Source organism: Lactuca serriola, chromosome 3 (assembly GCF_051521515.1).
Source record: "Lactuca serriola cultivar US96UC23 chromosome 3, Lser_US96UC23_V15, whole genome shotgun sequence".
In the NCBI taxonomy this organism is placed as follows: domain Eukaryota; kingdom Viridiplantae; phylum Streptophyta; class Magnoliopsida; order Asterales; family Asteraceae; genus Lactuca; species Lactuca serriola.
This window is the reverse complement of record NC_136410.1, coordinates 166130714-166149288: the sequence shown is the minus strand read 5'-3', so window position 1 is coordinate 166149288 and position 18575 is coordinate 166130714. Positions and strand designations below refer to the sequence as shown.

At 35.2% G+C, this 18575-nt stretch overlaps 2 protein-coding genes across 2 annotated transcripts; one reads left to right on the top strand and one right to left on the bottom strand.

The window, feature by feature from the left end:
* The first annotated feature begins 11331 nt into the window (after positions 1-11331).
* Positions 11332-13868, top strand: EMB2744 (Pentatricopeptide repeat (PPR) superfamily protein). The gene has a single exon (XM_079031454.1). It carries the CDS (start codon positions 11626-11628, stop codon positions 13714-13716), a length of 2091 nt encoding a protein of 696 aa, XP_078887580.1. The 5' UTR covers positions 11332-11625; the 3' UTR covers positions 13717-13868.
* A 681-nt stretch (positions 13869-14549) lies between these two features.
* Positions 14550-15217, bottom strand: LOC145093344 (Calcium-binding EF-hand family protein). The gene has a single exon (XM_079031453.1). The coding sequence runs from the start codon at positions 15150-15152 to the stop codon at positions 14646-14648; it is 507 nt and encodes a 168-aa protein (XP_078887579.1). The 5' UTR covers positions 15153-15217; the 3' UTR covers positions 14550-14645.
* Positions 15218-18575: the final 3358 nt, after the last annotated feature.

The following is an 18575-nucleotide window of genomic DNA, read 5'->3' as shown; positions in this document are numbered from 1 at the left end:
AAAGAGAGTGACACAATGGTTTACAAGGAAAGCCCTTGATCCTTGCTAGGATCTCCGGCATAAAACCTTGGGAGGTGATAATGAGCACCTGCCTTGCTAATTTTATTGATATAAAATGATGATTACAGTGAATTCTTAGTAAGAATAAGTGAAAAATTTTGTAGAGTAAGCTTCTAGTGAAAAAATAGTGTGTTGTGTGTAGAATACAAGTGTCAATTTATAGTCTAAACTAGCCAACAATATGTCCGATATTTTTGGGATCCTCTATGACCAGCTTCATGAACGTTATTTGACCAAGTATTCCGGGTCTTTAGCATAGTTGAGATGATTCTTCATTGAGAATTGGTCTTCCCTTGACTACTTCTGCACACATGTTAGTTATAGACAAAATATGACAGTTATAAATATTAATAAAAATAATAACGGTAATTAGTCGGGATCATAAGGTAGCTGAGGATCATGGATATTTGAGGATCCTGAATATTGTAAGGATCTTGGCCCTAAAAATTTCCCCCAATTTACTCCTGAAAATATAGGAGTTAGTTTCGTAAATATTAAAGGAATAACTTAAAGTAAATAGATAAAAGGAGAGAGAATAGTAATTTTCATTTTTAACCCTTAACGGCTAGGTAATTTGAAATCCAACGGATAGTTTACTAGTCGTTAACAGTTAAATCATATCCATTGGTCCAGTATAAATACGAGTGATCAGTTTCATAATCTTCTATCCGTTTTTCTTTGCTTTTCTCGTGCTATCTTGCGATTAGAAGGTAATTTTTTTCTTCCAGGATTTTATTTTTTCTACCATGGGTCAAAAAATGGTTGTCTCTCATAAAAGCATTTTGGCCCTTCCTGACAATGATTTTACCAACCAAGGGATCCTGCCTTATGAGGAGGCATGTTCTTTTGGCGATGATGACATTGAGTCTTTAAGACTCAATGGAGCCTTTCCTCCCGAAGTTTTTTTCAGGCCCATCGATCCTCTCATTCAGCCTGATTTCGTTTCTCCCATGTGGGTGTGCTTGGGCTTGAGATATCCTTTTCCCGGTATCATCTTTGAATTCTCTAGGGTGTCTGGGATTTCGTATATCCAGGCCATGCCAATTGTCTGGAGGATCCTATATTGGATCGACCAGGAAAACCATTAAAAAGGCTTCGAAATAAGCCTTTCTGAATTTACATGCATTTATGACCTCACAACCTTTGGGAATTCTCGTTTCCTCCTCAAGGTCAAAACTCTCAGATCCCCTCTAGTCTTGAAAACCAAGCACAATGATGGAGCTTGGAAAGGGAGATACCTCTTTGTGAGACGTAACTATGTTCCCAATAGGTATCTCTTACCCACAAATTGGGTTAAGAAGGGTAGGATTTCAATGCTTTTCCTTGTGATCTTGGAATCTTATTCTTATTTTGTTTGTTTCTTTGCAGCCTTCGAATTCGAGGAACTTGCTCCTGTCGCTGAGGATTATGAAGAGTAGATTGAGAAGTTCTTGGCCTTATATGAAGTCGAGAGATCCTTCCGATTCGATCAAAGTACCTTGCAGGAAAGCTCTTCCGCCACTGACCTCATGTCGTCTGGTAAGGATCCTTAGTTCTTTTTGTTTGTGATAAAGATCCTTAATAGTCTTTTACGATATACAGGATCCAAAGTCACTTGCTCCCGCACCCACTTCACTTTTACTGATCTTGATACGGCCATGTCAAGAGATCAGCTAATGGTGAAGAAGGAGAAGAGTTCTTCTTCTCTTCCTCCTAAAAGATCAACCGTGGACTTGATAGTGAAGACTTCGGGATCCAGGAAAGGAAAATTGCTGAATCCACAGGTTTATCTTTGGAGAGCCTAGGAGTTAATGAAGCGCTCCAGAAGTTGGTCTCTTTCTCCCAGTCTATAAGTCTTGATTTTACTCTCGCTTCATTTTTCATTTTGTTTTTAGCTGACTCACTACATCTCTATCATAGGTATCTGATCATGTTTCTGCCGACCTAAGGATTCGGGTGGAGAGGGCTGAACAAGCCCTTCAGGGTCAGGAGAAGATATGGAAGACGACCAACGAGGATCTTTTGAGGAGGGTGGAGTTGCTCAGTAAGGAGAAGGCCGAAAGAGAGGAGGAGCACGTACACGAGATGGAGGAGGTGATCTCGGATGTGAAGGTCAGTGCTGCAGTGGTCGTTTGGGAGGCCAAGATCCGTCTTGCGGAGGATCTTAAAAATGCAGATTCCTAGGACGTGGTTGGTTGGCGTGAGGCTGTTGGGTCAAAATATGGTTTATACTTTACTTTTATGGGCATTTGTATTTTTGTGTAATAATTGTGGAGTTTTTGGTCATGTTTACGGCTGAGTTTACGGCCGTAAACACCTTACGGCCGTAAACTCATTTACGGCCCATTTGTTTCCGGCCCATATCCAACATGTATAAATAGAGGTGTTAGGGTGAGGAGTAGAGATTGATGATTTGATGAACACGAAGTAGTTTACGGCCAGAGAGAGAAATCGTGTGTGAATCTTTTGTATCCGGATTATAATTCATATCAATACATACATAGATTCATCATATTGTTCTTCTTCTTCTCTTCTATTTTATTTAACATCATCCATTTGATTGGGATTCCGCACCACCAAACAGATCTGACTGATACACGGGCAGATTAGGGACTTACAAAGGCACTGGCCAAATTAACTGGAAATCCTGCTACCGCCAACCAGGATCATGTACTACGACTGACCGGGGGGGGGGGGGGAAGAGAAGAAGGTCGATGATGACCAGACTAACGTCTAGGCCTTTTAGGTGATTAGGGTAGCATAATATTTTTGATGTGAACACATGACTCTTGTAAGGTTTTAGGCCTTTTTATTTTGAATATAATGGTTGATCTTTCATTTATCTTTCTACACTTCATGCATAACACGATACTAAGATCCCTACGTAGTTATCTTTAAATCTTCTTTAAAGATATAAATTTAAATGATGAAAGTTCATAGATCAGTGGTTGATTTAGGATCCTGGAAAGTTTAGGATCTTTGATTTTAATTAAAATTTCAAAGTTAAGAACAAGGAAAGATGGAACCTGATTGTCTTCAAGTTTTTCTTTAAGCTTCATAAGTCTTTGAATTTTAGAATTTACCGAGAATAAATTCCAATATAGGAGAGAACTTCGGTTCACTGCCAAGACATGAAGTTCTTTACCAATGAAGGTCAATGAGGATCCTTATTGGCAAGGATTCTTATTGTGTAACACCATAGATTTAATAGATAACATGTTAATGTTATATTCTGGGGAGGATCCCAACTTGTGATATAACTCATGGGAGAGATCCTTACTTATAATAACATGAAAATGTTACAACTTGATTGTATTCTCTGGGGAAAATTCCCAACATGTGATAACATGAAGATTTTATAGATCTTATGTAATTTCTGGGGCAAGATCCCAATCTTTGATAACATGAAAATGTTATAAACCTTAAGTAATTACCGGGGTAGGATCCCGATTTTTGATAACATGAAAATGTTATAAACCTTAAGGATCTCAACTTATGTTTAAAGATAAGAGGGTTGCCAAGCCATTGAATCGTGACATGACCCCTTTATCCGTTTCCCATAGTTGGATATCGTGCGTCCAAGCAAGGTGTATAAACCTTAGTTCGTGTGAAAGAGGTAATTAACTCTTTAAAACTTAGAGGGGATTAAGTACCCCTAAGTGTAAGAGAGATGATCATTCTCTAGCTTGTGTATATAATAGTCTAAAGATTACACTGTTTGTATAACGGGTCTTCTCAAGTGTTAAGATACTGAGATCTTCGTATGTCAAGATCCTCACGGTTCTAGATTTTCGTCCTCGAGGATCCTTGTACTATGAGATCCAGGGGATCTTTGGATTTCAGGATCTTCAACCCCGAGGGTCCTTCATGTTTCAGGATCATAGCTTACGGAAATCCTTAGTTGTGTGTTGTTTTGCATGGCGAACATTAGCTAGGGGTGGGCGTTAGTTTGGCTAACGCCCCTCCGATGCTTAATTTAGTAATGTACTCGAGGATAAAATAAGTAACAACAAAAATTTTAAGGTAAAGAACATGGGTGCCTTGGTTTTGTCGTGGATCAGTCGACCCTACTTACATGTAGTATGCTTTGAGGTGTATAGCATTCCAGGACCTTGGAAGGACGTCTCCTTTGATTTTCGCTAGCCAATATGCTCCTTTTCCCGCTTCAGCATTTATAAGATATGGTCCTTCCTATTTAGGAGCCAATTTTCGTGCACTAGGATCCTTGGTGTTTTGGAATGTTTTCCTTAATACCATGTCTCCTATTTGAAACCTTCTGACTCTTTGTTCCTATTGCAAGCCTTGGTGATTTTCTGTTGATGAGCAGCAATGCGTATTTTGGCAAGATCTCTACGCTCGTCAATAGTGTCAAGATCCTGAACGAAAGCCTCATCTTCAATCCACTTTGAGAAGTAATCAGTCATTACTAGCATGAAGACTTTTCCTCCTGGGTCCACCAGTAATTTCCCCACTATATCCATTCCCCATTTCATGAATGGCCATGGGGATATAATTGGATGTAGAGGTTCTTCCGGTTGATGTAGGATGTTTCCATGTCTTTGGCAAGCATCACACTTTTGAGCATGTAGAAAAGGATCTCTCTTCATGGTTGGCCAGTAGTAGCCTGTTCTTAGTATCTTGGAGCATAAAGCTCTGCCCCCAGTGTGATTGCCACAATCTCCTTCATGTATATCCTCTAAGACTTCTGCGGCTTCAGGATCTTCCAAGCATCTAAGGTATGGATCTACCACAAATTTTTTATCAAGTTTACCTTGGATTAACACGAATCTTGAGACTCTTGTCCTGAACTCTATTTCGCTATTTTCTTCAGTCGAGATCGTGCCATTTTGGAGATACTAAATAATAGGTTGGCTCCATGATCGCGGACTTCTTCGAGGATCCTGTCCGTCAGGGTCCCCTTGAGGAAGGATCCTAGGGTCAAGATCTTCAATAGCTGTTATGCTTGTTGGATGCTTAGGATCTTCTGATTTTTCGGATAAGGTTTCTATGGCTAGGGTTATTATATGGGTTATAGGAATCTTTGTCTCTGGTGGGATTCTAAGGGAGGATCTGAAATTGGCTAATGCGTCTGCTTTTGTGTTTTCTTCTTTGGGAACTTGGGTTAGGCTAAAGTTTTCGAAATCAGAAAAGCTAATTTTTTTGAGGATCTCTAGATATAATGCTAATCTTTCACCTTTCACTTCATAAGATCCATTAAAGTGATTGTTTAATAATAAAGAATCAACAAATACCTGAAGATCCCTAATTTGAAGATCCTTAGTCAATTATATTCCCATGATGAGTGCTTCATATTCTGCTTCATTATTGGTAGTGTTGAATTCACAACTGACTCCTGGGGTAGGATGTCCCAATGTGGAGACTTTAGTATGAACCCTAGCCCAGTTCCTTTTTTATTTGAAGCTCCATCTGTGAATAGTGTCTATTTTCCTAGGTGTTCATCTTCTAGGAGTTGCTTCGCTTCCTTGTCTACTTCGTTTTGTAGATCATCACTAAAGTCAGCCACAAATTCTGTTAATGCCTATGACTTTATGACGAATATTGGTCTATATCTGATGTCAAACATGATTAACTTCACCGACCATTTTGCCATTCTTCCTGACATTTATGGTTTTCTCATGACATTCTTAAGAGGATAACTAGTTTTTACATATATAGTATGTGTTTCGAAATAATGTCTTAATTTAGTGGAAGCCATTACTAAGGCAAGAATTAGTTTTTCGAGGTGAGAGTATCTGGTCTCAAAATCCAGGAGACTGTTACTTACATAGTAGATAGGGTGTTGATCTCCATTAAGATCCTTGGCCAAAACGACACTTACCACGTTTGAGGATACTGAGAGGTAGAGAAGAAGTGGTTCCCCATCTACAGGCTTCACTAATAATGGAGCAAAGCTTAGATATTTTTTGAGTTCCTGGAAGGCTTTCTTGTGTTCTCCTGTCCACTCAAACTTCTTAATCTTTTTCAAGATATCATAGAAGGACTTGCACCTTTCTGAGGATCTTGAAATGAACCTGTTGAGTGCTGCTACTCTTCCAGTTAGCCTTTGGATGTCTTTTGTTGAATATGGGGATTTCAACTCGATGATTGCTTTGATCTGCTCTGGGCTTGCTTCTATTCTTCTCTTTGTTACCATATATCCAAGGAACTTTCCCGACTTCATCCCGAAATGGCATTTGAGCGGATTCAACTTCATATTGTATTCGTCCAAGATGTCAAACGCTTCCTTAAGATCTCTGAGGTGATCTTCATCTTTCTTTGATTTTACTACCATGTCGTCAATGTAGACTTCTATGGTGTCCCCCAGCTTGTCTTTAAGCATTCGATTCACCAGTCTTTGATATGTTGCTCCTGCATTTTTAAGACCGAAAGACATTGCAGTGTAACAATATATACTTGTTGGTGTTATGAATGTTGTATCTTCTTGATTGGATGGTTCCATCTGGATTTGTTGAAATCCTGCTAAAGCGTCCATGAAGGTTACGAGTTCGTGGCCAGCCGTTGCATCTATCATAGAGTCAATGTGTGGTAGAGGGAAAGGATCCTTAGGACAAGCCTTATTAAGATCTGTGTAGTCTACAGATACTCGCGATTTGCCGTTTTTCTTTTGTACGACAACCACGTTAGCTAGCCATCTTGAGAACTTTACTTCTTTGATCATCTCTGTTTTGAGGAGTTTCTCTACTTCTTCTTGGATGATCTGATTTCTTTCAGATGCAAACTTCCTTCTCTTTTGGTGTATTTGTCTGAAAGAAGGATCAATATTAAGCTTATGAGTGATAATACTCTTGTCTATACCTGTCATATCTTTGTGTTTCCAAGTGAATGTCTTGCTTCTTGTTCTCAGGAAGTTCAACAGATCTTGCTCAATTTTTTCAGGCATTGAGGATCCTATGAGGACTTTAACTCCAGGATCCTCGATTCCCAGGGCACTTCTTTCACATCCTATTCCTCTTTTTCTAGAATATGTCGTGCCTCCTGTCTTAATTGTTATGCTTGTTGAGGTTTGGTTGCAGATTTCATAGAGGTTTTATAACATTCTTTCGATTCTTACTGATCTCCCATGATCTTTACTGTCCCCCATGGAGTAGGTGTCAATAACACATTAGCGTTTACCCATTCAATGTATATTGGTAGCTTTATCTCCCCAATCGTGTGTTTCGTTTCCCCGCCAAATCCTATGAGGACTAAGGATCTCTTGATTATCTCTGATTCAGGGATATTCATTCATTTCAAAGCATCTAGGAGTAGGATATTGAATGAGGTTCCTCCGTTAACAAGGATCCTTCTAACGAAATGGTTGGCCATATACAGTGTTATCATGAGTCCATCATGGTGAGGATCCTGAATTCCTTCCATGTCTGTCTTGTCAAACGTGATCTCCTTCTCACTGCTAACCATGGTATTCTTTTGTGGTCTATCTTCCTTTTCTGTTTTAGAGACCTTGGCGTGTCTTTTAGCCTAAGAATAAGAGGTACCACAGATGTTAGATCCGCCTAAGATAACGTTAATTATCTTAGCGTTAGAGGGTGGAGATCCTGGTTTCTCTGGGATCCTCTGACCATCATGGTTGTTCTCCTTGGGTTTTTCTCTTTTTGTGTCGAGGATCTGTTTGAGGTGTCCCTTACTAAGGAGGTAGATGATTTCTTTTCTTAGGGCAATGTAGTCCTCTGTCATGTGGCCAAAGTCTTCGTGGTAAGCACACCATTTGGACTTATCTTTCCAAGTGGTGGACTTGTTGTCTCTCTTTGGCCATCTTGCTTTGTCTTCGAGATCCTACATAGCATGAATTACACCTGAAACATCCACAGAAAAACAATAGTCAGTAATTTTAGGAAGTTCTTCTTCTTCTCCCTCATCTTCGAGGGCATTGACCCTGTGATGATCCGGTTTGTAATAGGGCTTCGACTTGTAGGATCTTGAAGTCGAGGATTCGACGTTTCTATTGGGATTCTCATATTTATTCGAAGGGTTACTTCTCTTCTAGATTTCTCTATCCTCTTCGAGCCTTATGAACCTCAATGCCCGGCACCTGAATTCATCCAATCTTTTGCATGGGGTCATTACAAGGTCTTCATAGAAGGGCAAATCCTTTCTTAGTCCCATTTTAAAGGCCTCTATAGTGTTGTCCATGTCAATGTTGGGGATGCTCAGAGCTTCCTTGCCAAACTTGTTAATAAATTCCCTAAGTTTTTCCTTAGGATCCTGAACCACCCGGTAGACATCACCAGTGATCTTCTCGAAGGTTCTGCTGCAAGAAAACTGTTTATTGAATATATTGACTAAGTGTACAAATGAAGTAATAAAGTATGGGGAACGTTTAGCAGCCATTTAAGGGCTGATCCTATAAGGGTCGAACTAAAGCCTTTGCATAGCCAAGCTTCCTTCAAGTGACCCAAGATGGGAATGATCTCCATCCTTTCTCTGTATTGGGCTATATGCTCTTCAAGATCTATAGTTACATCGTATAGCTTCATGTTGTGAGTTTGGAAGCACTTAGGAACTTCGGTATCGGCTATCACAGGAGAAAATATCGAGATCCTGTGACTTGTTGGAGATGCTTTTGGTATTTTTGGACCACTCCGGGTACACTGGAGATCATTTGCCTCAGTTGTTGAAGTTCCCTGGCCATTTTTGGATTTATTCCTGCATCAACGTTAGTATAGTTAGTATTAATAGTATTGTTGTTCAAGAAGTTACTAGAATCGAGGTTTCTAGGAGTATTGAAAGGCTCATTGAGATTATTGATCATAGATGCTCGGTTGTCTATAGTTGTCCCCCCCAGGGTGACGCCACAGTGGCAGGAACTATGTTCTTCTGATGATTCTCTAAGGATCCTGTGTCGCCAAAGTTCAAGATCCTTGGTTGTACAACTGTGGGCGTTGTTCCCTATGATTTCTGGAATTCCTCCTTCATCCTTTCCACTTCTTTGAGCAGCTCTTTATTCTCCTCCTTTTGTTGGGTCACCTATTGCGTCATTTTCCTCATCATAGCGAAGAGTTCTGCAGTGGTGACCGAGGCAGTCAGATCCTGGAGTCTTGGGGATCCCAAACTTCCTTGGTTAGTGATCGGAGGGGTGTTTTTCTTGGAAGCGTCAGGCGTTTTCCTCTGTGTAGGGGGCCCACTCGGAGGAGTTGGTAGGTTTTTAGTTGGAAAAGAAGTAGTAGAGGATGAAGAAAGGATCGGTTGTGTAGACATGATCTTTTTTTAGGGTTTTGAACACCACGACCCCATGGTGGGCGCCAAATTGTTTTGGTAAAAAACTACACAAGTATTAATCAACCAATTTGAATGAGGGGTTGTGATGTTCAGATTAGTGTAATGGTGAATGATAAAAGAGAGTGACACAATGGTTTACAAGGAAAGCCCTTGATCCTTGCTAGGATCTCCGACATAAAACCTTGGAAGGTGATAATGATCACCTGCCTTGATGATTTTATTGATATAAATGATGATTACAGTGAATTCTTAGTAATAATAAGTGAACAATTTCATAGAGTAAGCTTATAGTGAAAAAACAGTGTGTTGTGTGCAGAATACAAGTGTCAATTCATAGTCTAAACTAGCCAACAAGATGTCCGATATTTCTGGGATCCTCTATGACCAGCTTCATGAACGTTATTTGACCAAGTATTCCGGGTCTTTAGCATAGTTGAGATGATTCTTCGTTGAGAATTGGTCTTCCCTTGACTACTTCTGCACACGTGTTAGCTATAGACAAAATATGATTGTTATAAATATTAATAAAAATAATAACGGTAATTAGCCAGGATCATGAGGTAGCTGAGGATCGTGGATGTTTGAGGATCCTGGATATTGTAAGGATCTTGGCTCTAACAGTTGTCACGAAAAAAGATTTTCCAATGAGTCCCACAAATCATAAGCATTCTGCTTCTCATGAACAGACTGAGTCGGTTTTGGGGTGATTGTACAAAAAATCCACATATTGACCAGAGCATCAACACATTCCCACTCTTTCTTGTCAGCAGCAACTGTCTTATCATCATGAGGATTAAGATGTTCTACCACACAAAAGGTAGCGCAATGAGTTTCAAACACATCTCTCCATGCATCATAGTTCATGCGCTTAATATTGAGATTAACGGGATGTAAGCTTTGATATTGGTAATGTCGTAAGGCTTATCAGAAGTGGTTGTGGAAGAAGAGGAGGACACTATTATATAGTGGAGACCACTAACAGTAATTATGTCTTCCGTACTAGCCTAATAATAACTATCGGGATGAAATCAATCTGGTGATTGAAAAGAACAAATGCATGTTCGAGCACACTCGTGGATTTATCTACTGCACCAAATGGAGTGTGAGAGAGCTATACCTAAGTGACTTAATAGGAAAAGACTTATAGAACCAAATGGCCACGTATAATTTGACCAAGGAGTGACGTAGACAGGATTTTATTTTGACTATACCAAATAATTTTCAAAATATAAACGAGTGGAAAAATTCTTCAAACAATAAAAAAAATATATAATTATATATGCATTCTAAACTAAATTGTATATTTAAGTTGCACATAATATTGTTTTACATTAAAATAATTTAAAATTGAGTCTAATTGACATAGACAACAATGTTTTCCCTTTTACTAAATTTCAAGTTTTGTATGGTATAGGCTATATCACAACCCTAATTTATTTTATAATTCATATATATATATATATATATATATATATATATATATATATATATATATATATATATATATATATATATATATATATATATATATAATCTCAAATTTGTATGGATTGACCAAAACCCACACTCTTATACCTATATGGCTCCACCAAGGTTTTTTATGAAATGATAAAAAAAAAAAAAAATAAGATGACACTCCTTGAAAAGCTAAAGATATATGAAAAAGAATAAACTTTAAAAACGTATGGTGTATGGACTTATTTTCTTTTGGATATTCTTAATCGTCATGAAGGTCGAGTTCAAGGGCTACTCTTTTCTTCCACAAATGTGAATAGTTTAAAATGTTTTTAAGTATATCTATGGTGTTTAGAATTATTTGTTTTTTCTTATTTTAATACATCCATGTCATCTTCGTGTTTCACCTTGATAGAATCATACATTATATAGTCAAGAAACCATCTACATTCTCCTTAGTAGCTTACAATGTATTTACTAAGAGTCATGGATTTAGTGACATCCTTTATGACATGCAACTTAAGATTTGATCTTTCATGATATACATATATACTTGGTGTTTTAAACAGGTGTAGTGCATTCTAAACCTAGTGGCACCATACTCTACAATGAAGCTTTCCACCTCACCTTACACCCATATAGCAATAACTCCATATACTTGTTTCCTTATATTTCTTAAAATACGAATATCCGGATCAAATAAAACCCGACCCATATTCACAACATGATTACTTGAATGAGAAATAGGTAGGGCCTAAGGACAATCTCAGAGCTTCAAATAACACATACAACAACATATCATTAAAGACAAAATTGCGACAACGAATGAAAGATCAAAAACATGATTTCTTCGGATACTGATTTACTTCCATTATAGTCAATTCCGGAGGAATTATGGCAATCTCCACCCTGATACGGCCGACACATTTCACTGCGCTTGAACATGACACTGTCAAACTCCTACGATACTTAGCCGGGACTAAAAATCTTGACCTCGGAAGAGTAATTCACGCTCGTTTGATTGTCTCTAATCAAATCTCTGAAGATTATATCCTCGAGACTAACGCACTGATCGATCTTTACTCCAAATGTGCAGAACTAGAATATGCACGCCATGTGTTTGATAAAATGTCCAAACGAAATGTAGTTTCGTGGGGTTCTTTAATGTCGGGGTTTTTCCAAAACGGGTATTCTTTTGAAGCTCTTAGATTGTTCAAATCAATGGTTTCTGAGAACGACGAGTTTTGCCAGCCTAATGAGTATATATTTGCTTCGATTCTTTCTTCTTGTTCTAACATTGGGAACATTCAATTAGGTAAACAGTGTCATGGGTACGTGATGAAATCTGGATTAGTGTTCTATCAATACGTGAAAAATTCACTTGTACGTTTGTATTCCATGGTGTCAGATGTGGTAGGAGCTATGGAGGTTTTAGTTTCAATCCCTGGATCTGATACTTGTACTTATAATCTCATCTTGAATGGACTTATTAAGAATGGATATTTTACTGAAGCTATAGATGTCTTAAAGAAAATGTTGGATGAACAAATTGAGTGGGAAAATTCGACTTATACTTGTGTATTTAGTCTTTGTGCTCATCTTCAAGATCTATACTTAGGGCAACAAGTTCACAACAAGTTGTTAAAAAGCAATGTTGAGTTTGATGTGTATGTATCTTCTTCAATCATCAACATGTATGGAAAATGTAAAGAGATTTCAAGTGCTAGAAAAGTTTTTAACATGTTTAAAACTCGAAATGTAGTTTCATGGACATCAATCTTGGATGCTTATTCACAACACGGGTTGTTCGAGGAGTCGTTAAAATTATTTCTCACCATGCAAAATGACGATATTGCCCCTAATGAATCTACCTTTTCTGTGTTACTCAATGCTAGTGGTGGATTAGCCTCTATAGGATATGGACATTCGTTACATGGACTTATAAAGAAAACAGGTTTCATAAGTCATACGAATGTTACAAATGCTTTGATTCATATGTACTCAAGAATAGGTGACATTAAATCTTCAGAAAAGATATTTCTAAGTATGATTTCTCGCGATATTATAACATGGAATACAATGATATGTGGATACTCTCATCATGGTTTTGGTAAAAAGTCATTGAATTTATTTCAAGAAATGTTGAAATCGGGTCAAGATCCTAATCAAGTGACTTTTGTTGGTGTTCTTATTGCTTGTGAACATTTAGGGCTTGTAGAACAAGGGTTTTACTATTTGAACGAGTTAATGAAACAAAAGGGTGTGGACCCTACTTTAGAACACTATACTTGCATAGTTGGACTTTTAAGCAAATTAGGACGATTAAATGAAGCTTTCGATTTCATGTTATCAACAAACATCAAATGGGACACAATTGCTTGGAGAACACTTCTTAGTGCATGTAACGTTCATAGAAATCACACTTTAGGTGAAAAAGTTGGAGACTTTATTATGAATTTGGACCCTAAAGATGAAGGGACATATACCCTTTTGTCGAATATTCATGCTAAGGGTAGAAACTTTAGTGGGGTTACAAAAGTTCGTGAATTAATGAAAAAAAGGAAAATAAAAAAAGAACCCGGGTTGAGTTGGTTGGAGATAAAGAATCAAACACATGTGTTTGTTTCGGGTGATAAGAAACATCCGGAGTTTATTGACATTCTTGAAAAGTTGAAGGAGTTGTTTTGTAAAATTAAGGAAATTGGTTATGTGGTTGATACGGGTGATGTGTTGCATGATGTTGAAGATGAACAAAAGGAGGATTATATTGGGTTTCATAGTGAGAAGCTTGCAATTGCTTATGCTTTATTGAAAACACATGAAGAGGTGCCAATTCGTATTATAAAGAATTTGAGGATTTGTGATGATTGTCATTGTGTGATGAAGTTAATCTCAAAAGTCACGAAGAGGGTAATTGTGGTAAGAGATGTTAAGAAATTTCATCATTTTGAAGATGGAAGTTGCTCGTGTGGAGATTATTGGTGACAAATGAGCATTTTTAATGTGATATAGTTCTATAATTATGATTAGTTTAATTGATGTGTATAAATCTTGTTTTAGTCTTTCTAAGATTATTAGTAGTTTGCGAAGTTTGTGTTCATGGTGTTGTATGAAAAAGATAAGATATCTTGAATTGATAGTCTTGAATACAAATTGAAAGTCTTCCCAAAAGAATGAATTAGAATAACTTAATGGGAAAACTAAAAAAAAACATTACTCCGTATATAATTTTGGGCAATTTTACGGCTTAACTAATCATACTTTATTCTTTTTCCAATTAAACCATGATAATTATATATTTTTTCAAATTCAACGTTTTGACCAGATATAATAAGACTGGTTAATTTGGAAAATTATTGGTGAAACACGACTTAACAAAATTACTGGCGATTTAATGATTTATAATATATCATGTCTAAATGGTTAACTTGAAAAAATAAATAAATAAATAAATAAATAAATAAAACGTTTAAAACTTTTATGGTTTGATTAAAAAAAATAAAGTATAAGTTGTTAAACTACAAAACTAACCAAGATATAATGATTTTTTTTTACAATTTGCCCTTATTTAAAATAGGGCTAAATGAAATAGTAACATACTTTCATTTATTTTTGTATTATATCATCCTAAATTCATGTATATCTACTACAACATTAACTAAAAGAAAACTTATAAACACATTGTATTTTGCAAAATCTATCCAATTATGGTAGTAAAATTTATTCATTTATGGATGACATTGCTATAATTAATTAATAGATTTTCCAAAATACAACATTGTAATAGGCAAAAATGAAACTTAAAGGATAAATAAATAAATCAATGGAAATATATCGTTATTTATTTTTATTTTTTTGCATTAACCTTTTAATAGATACATATAGGAAAGTCAAAAGAGATAGAATCCAACAAATTAACAAAATGTTCCTTCCATAAACTTCACAAACTCATCAAAATCAATTCTACCATCATCATTCACATCAAAAACTCTAATCATCTTCTTGCAATCATCCATTTGTGCTCTATCCTTCAACCCCATAGCATAAAGAACTCTTTGCAACTCTCTTGCGTCAATAAATCCATCTTTATTTTCATCAAACACATCAAAAGCTCCCTTAACTTCATCCAAATTTGGGTTTTCTTCTTCAAAAATGTTAAAAGCATCATTAGAACTCAATCTTTCTGGGATTTTGTCACCTAGATTGAAAATTCCCAAATTGTTCATCACCATCTCCACCTCATCTCTTCGTAAGCTTCTATCTCTAAACGAAGGCATCCTTTTTGATAATTTTGAATGTTGGATCTTTTTTTCAACATGAATCTTGGATTCATTCATGGAAAAATTGAGTTTGGTGTAGATGAAAAACTTGGATGTTGAGAAGATGAAGAATTGGATGAATGAACTTATCATGAAAGTCATGGTTATTGGTTAAAAATATGTTTTTTTTGGGTGAAATGAAACTAAAGAATATGAATGTTAGTGAAGTATGAGAATGGATTTATAAAGACGTATGCGTGTGTGTAGGAGGTCAAGTCAAGGTGTCAAAAGGGGTTGGGAGAAAATGTTTGGAAAGTAGTTGGAAAAAATAAAATAAAAAAATGGTGATTTGAAGTGGAAGATTTGAAGGAAGTTTCTTGCTTATTTCTTGTAGATTATTTTAAGTGAAAGAGGAGCGAGGTGGGACAGATTGGCATAATTTTTAGTAAATGAATTTGAATGTTCTTTCATAAGTTCACACATAAAATCCTTGCAATAAAATGAATTCTAAAATATGGATTTTATGATTATCTAGTTTTGTAACATTAAAAATAATAATAATAATAATAATAATAATAATAATAATAATAATAATAATAGTAATAATAATAATAATAATAATAATAATTGTTAGTTTCTTTATGAAAATCTGATTCTTAATGTTGCACCAATCACGTTGAAAACAAAAATCCAAACACCTCATACATTGCGATTAAAAACATGTATTTTATAGGCATATGATATACATGCGTCAGATATACAATTCAAAGCATTAAGTATTAAATCATACCAACAAACAAATGTTGATTTGGTTGCCTAACTTTTGGTAGAGAGCAAGAAAAACACCCCTATTCGGCTACTCCTAGTCCACTGCTTTTGCTATGAAGTTTCCTTTTAACCTTTTCTACTTGTTCGGTCAATGGAATAAAATTTGCTTAAAGAATGGTTTAGAAAACTAACATTATCTCTATTCACTGACCCAATTATTTACGTTTGGTTCTCCAGTTTTGAATATATATATATATATATATATATATATATATATATATATATATATATATATATATATATATATATATATATATACTAGTCGTTTACCCGCGCAAAGCGGCGGACGGCGAATAATTTGTTTCAACAATTATTTCAATTCTTAAATATGTTATATTTCAAGGAACATAAATTACTTTTCGACAAATCATTTCTTTTCGGTGTTTATTTGTGATTCAGATGTCACTTTTTAGTTAATAAAAAATAGAAGTATGGAAACGTTTTTTTTGTTAAAAAAAAGTGTTGTTCCGAATTAAAAATAATGTTTTTTTGTGGATTTTATATAAATATACAATATTGATAAAAATGCAATTAAATCTTCATTTTTTCAGTATAATTATGATTTATGTTGCTTTTTTTTGTCGCAGTAGAGGTCAAACGACCAATCGATACCTAGGCAGAGATCAAACAAATTAAATATTGCTTATCTTCAAACAAAATTAATAAATGACAATTTTTTATTGTTACATACTTATTTTGGATATAAGTAATTTATTAAAATTTGTTCGAATATTTATATATCCTAAAAAAGTTAATATTTGAAGTTTTAAAATTTTAATGTAATATTTGAAATTTAGAAAATTTAAAACTTTTGATGTTATATTTGAAATTTTTTATAAAAAAATAAATTCAAAATCTACACTCAAAGTAATTGAATTAACTAATAACATTGAAAAAATCAATGTAAAGTTCACTGCTATTTTCTCAACACTCCAACATAAATGTCATAATATGTTGATAAACTTAAACTAATACGTTAAATTTAAAAGAAAAAAAAATTAACATCAACATAATCAAATTAGACAAAATCTCTAAAATCGATACTTTCTTAACACTCACATGGACTTCAAAAAAGTCACCAAACTAATTAAAAAATTACAATCAAAGACTATAGCATGTAACAAACAAAAATGGTTTTCATGTTCGAGAAATAAACCATAAATGCAACAATTATTTATCCCTTCATAAATTTTACAAACGCATATGAGATTCAATTTCCAGATACATACATGCCTTCTAGACTAAGCCAACTAAGAAATACTTAAAATCACATTAAATAATATCATTTATTGAAGAGTTTTTCCCTAAATAACACGGGCTCTAGTGATTGCCGTCTTATCCCAATTAGAGAAAGAGTGCAGGGGCAGCAGATAATACCTGGAGACCTACATAAGATTATACACATACACATAAACCAACATCAGATTATATGCATACACACAATCGAGTTGAATATCATGAATTTGTAACTTAAAAATGAAACATGTATGAATCTCGACCCCGTTAATGTGACATTTTCTTGTTCGTTCCACTAATAATGTTGGTTGTAAACACATATGGAAAAAAATGAAGAGAATGAGTATTTGATCATCACATAACTTTAATATGTGATCATTTTAAATCAAAACTTAAAAATACCATAACGAAAGGAGTCGTGAAACAAAAGAGCTCCTTGTAGTCTTGGTTGTAAAATAAACTGTCAACATAATAGTCAAATACAAAAAATGGCATCTAATGAAAGATGAAAATGCAAAAATTGAAAGAAACACAACAAATTGAGCATAGTTTTATAGCAGGGACATTTGTTATCATCTGTTTCTCTGTTTAGAAAGATGAAGAGAATGAGTATTTGATAGGAAATATGGAAAATATAATATGAAGTACAAAGTCATGACTTTTTAGCCAGCTTCCGTCTCGAGTTTTTTAAGTTGTGTCAGTTTAGATCATTCATGCAAATAAAACATGAAAATCATAAAACTGATGTAGAGATAGTCAACATGACACACGAATTCCATATCATCATGAGTTCAACCATCAATTCTGCGATCACATTAGACTGTTTAAACTTACAACTTTAAGACATACAAGCACCAAACATTATCCAAGATCTTTATGAAAAAACTCATGATCTTTTTAAATAATAAGAAAAGTCCCATAGTCAAAAGATAAAGCCCATAGTAAAAGATAATAAGAGATAAAATCTTGTATCGTTTTTAGAAGCTGAAGCAAAATAAATACTTTTATGAAAATTAAATAAATATAAAATCAAAGAGCTTACCGGTTGAAAAAAATCAAAGAGCTTACAAAATGCTTTAAAATTGGGTGATTATCCTGAAAAGACTTTGCTTGTCTCGGTTTGGAGCACCATCCGCGATCATCCACGGTATCCATAACATAGGTTTTCAATCCTGTGTTGGCAAGAAAAATAATCAATGTGTTACTTTGCACTGATTGATTTTAGCTGTAAAAACAACAAAAAGACCAAGAAATAAAAGAGAATTGATAAAAAAAAATAATATAAAATATTACAAGTATGCTTTGGAGATGAAAATGAGAGATCGATATTGATAATCGATAGAGAGTGGTGGTTGGTGGTGGATTAAACAAACACACCTGATGTTTTGCTGTTTAAGTCTTGCATATCCTACTCACAATTGCATAAACATACCTGAAATTAAAAGAGAGTGGTCTAGTTGTTGGTGGTAGATAAAACAAACACACTTCATAAACTACCTTCACCTTATACCACCTGCCATC

Bases quoted from the DNA above. Each gene is read 5' to 3' on its own strand.
- EMB2744 (XM_079031454.1), top strand. From the start codon at position 11,626: ATGGCAATCTCCACCCTGATACGGCCGACACATTTCACTGCGCTTGAA.
- LOC145093344 (XM_079031453.1), bottom strand. From the start codon at position 15,152: ATGACTTTCATGATAAGTTCATTCATCCAATTCTTCATCTTCTCAACA.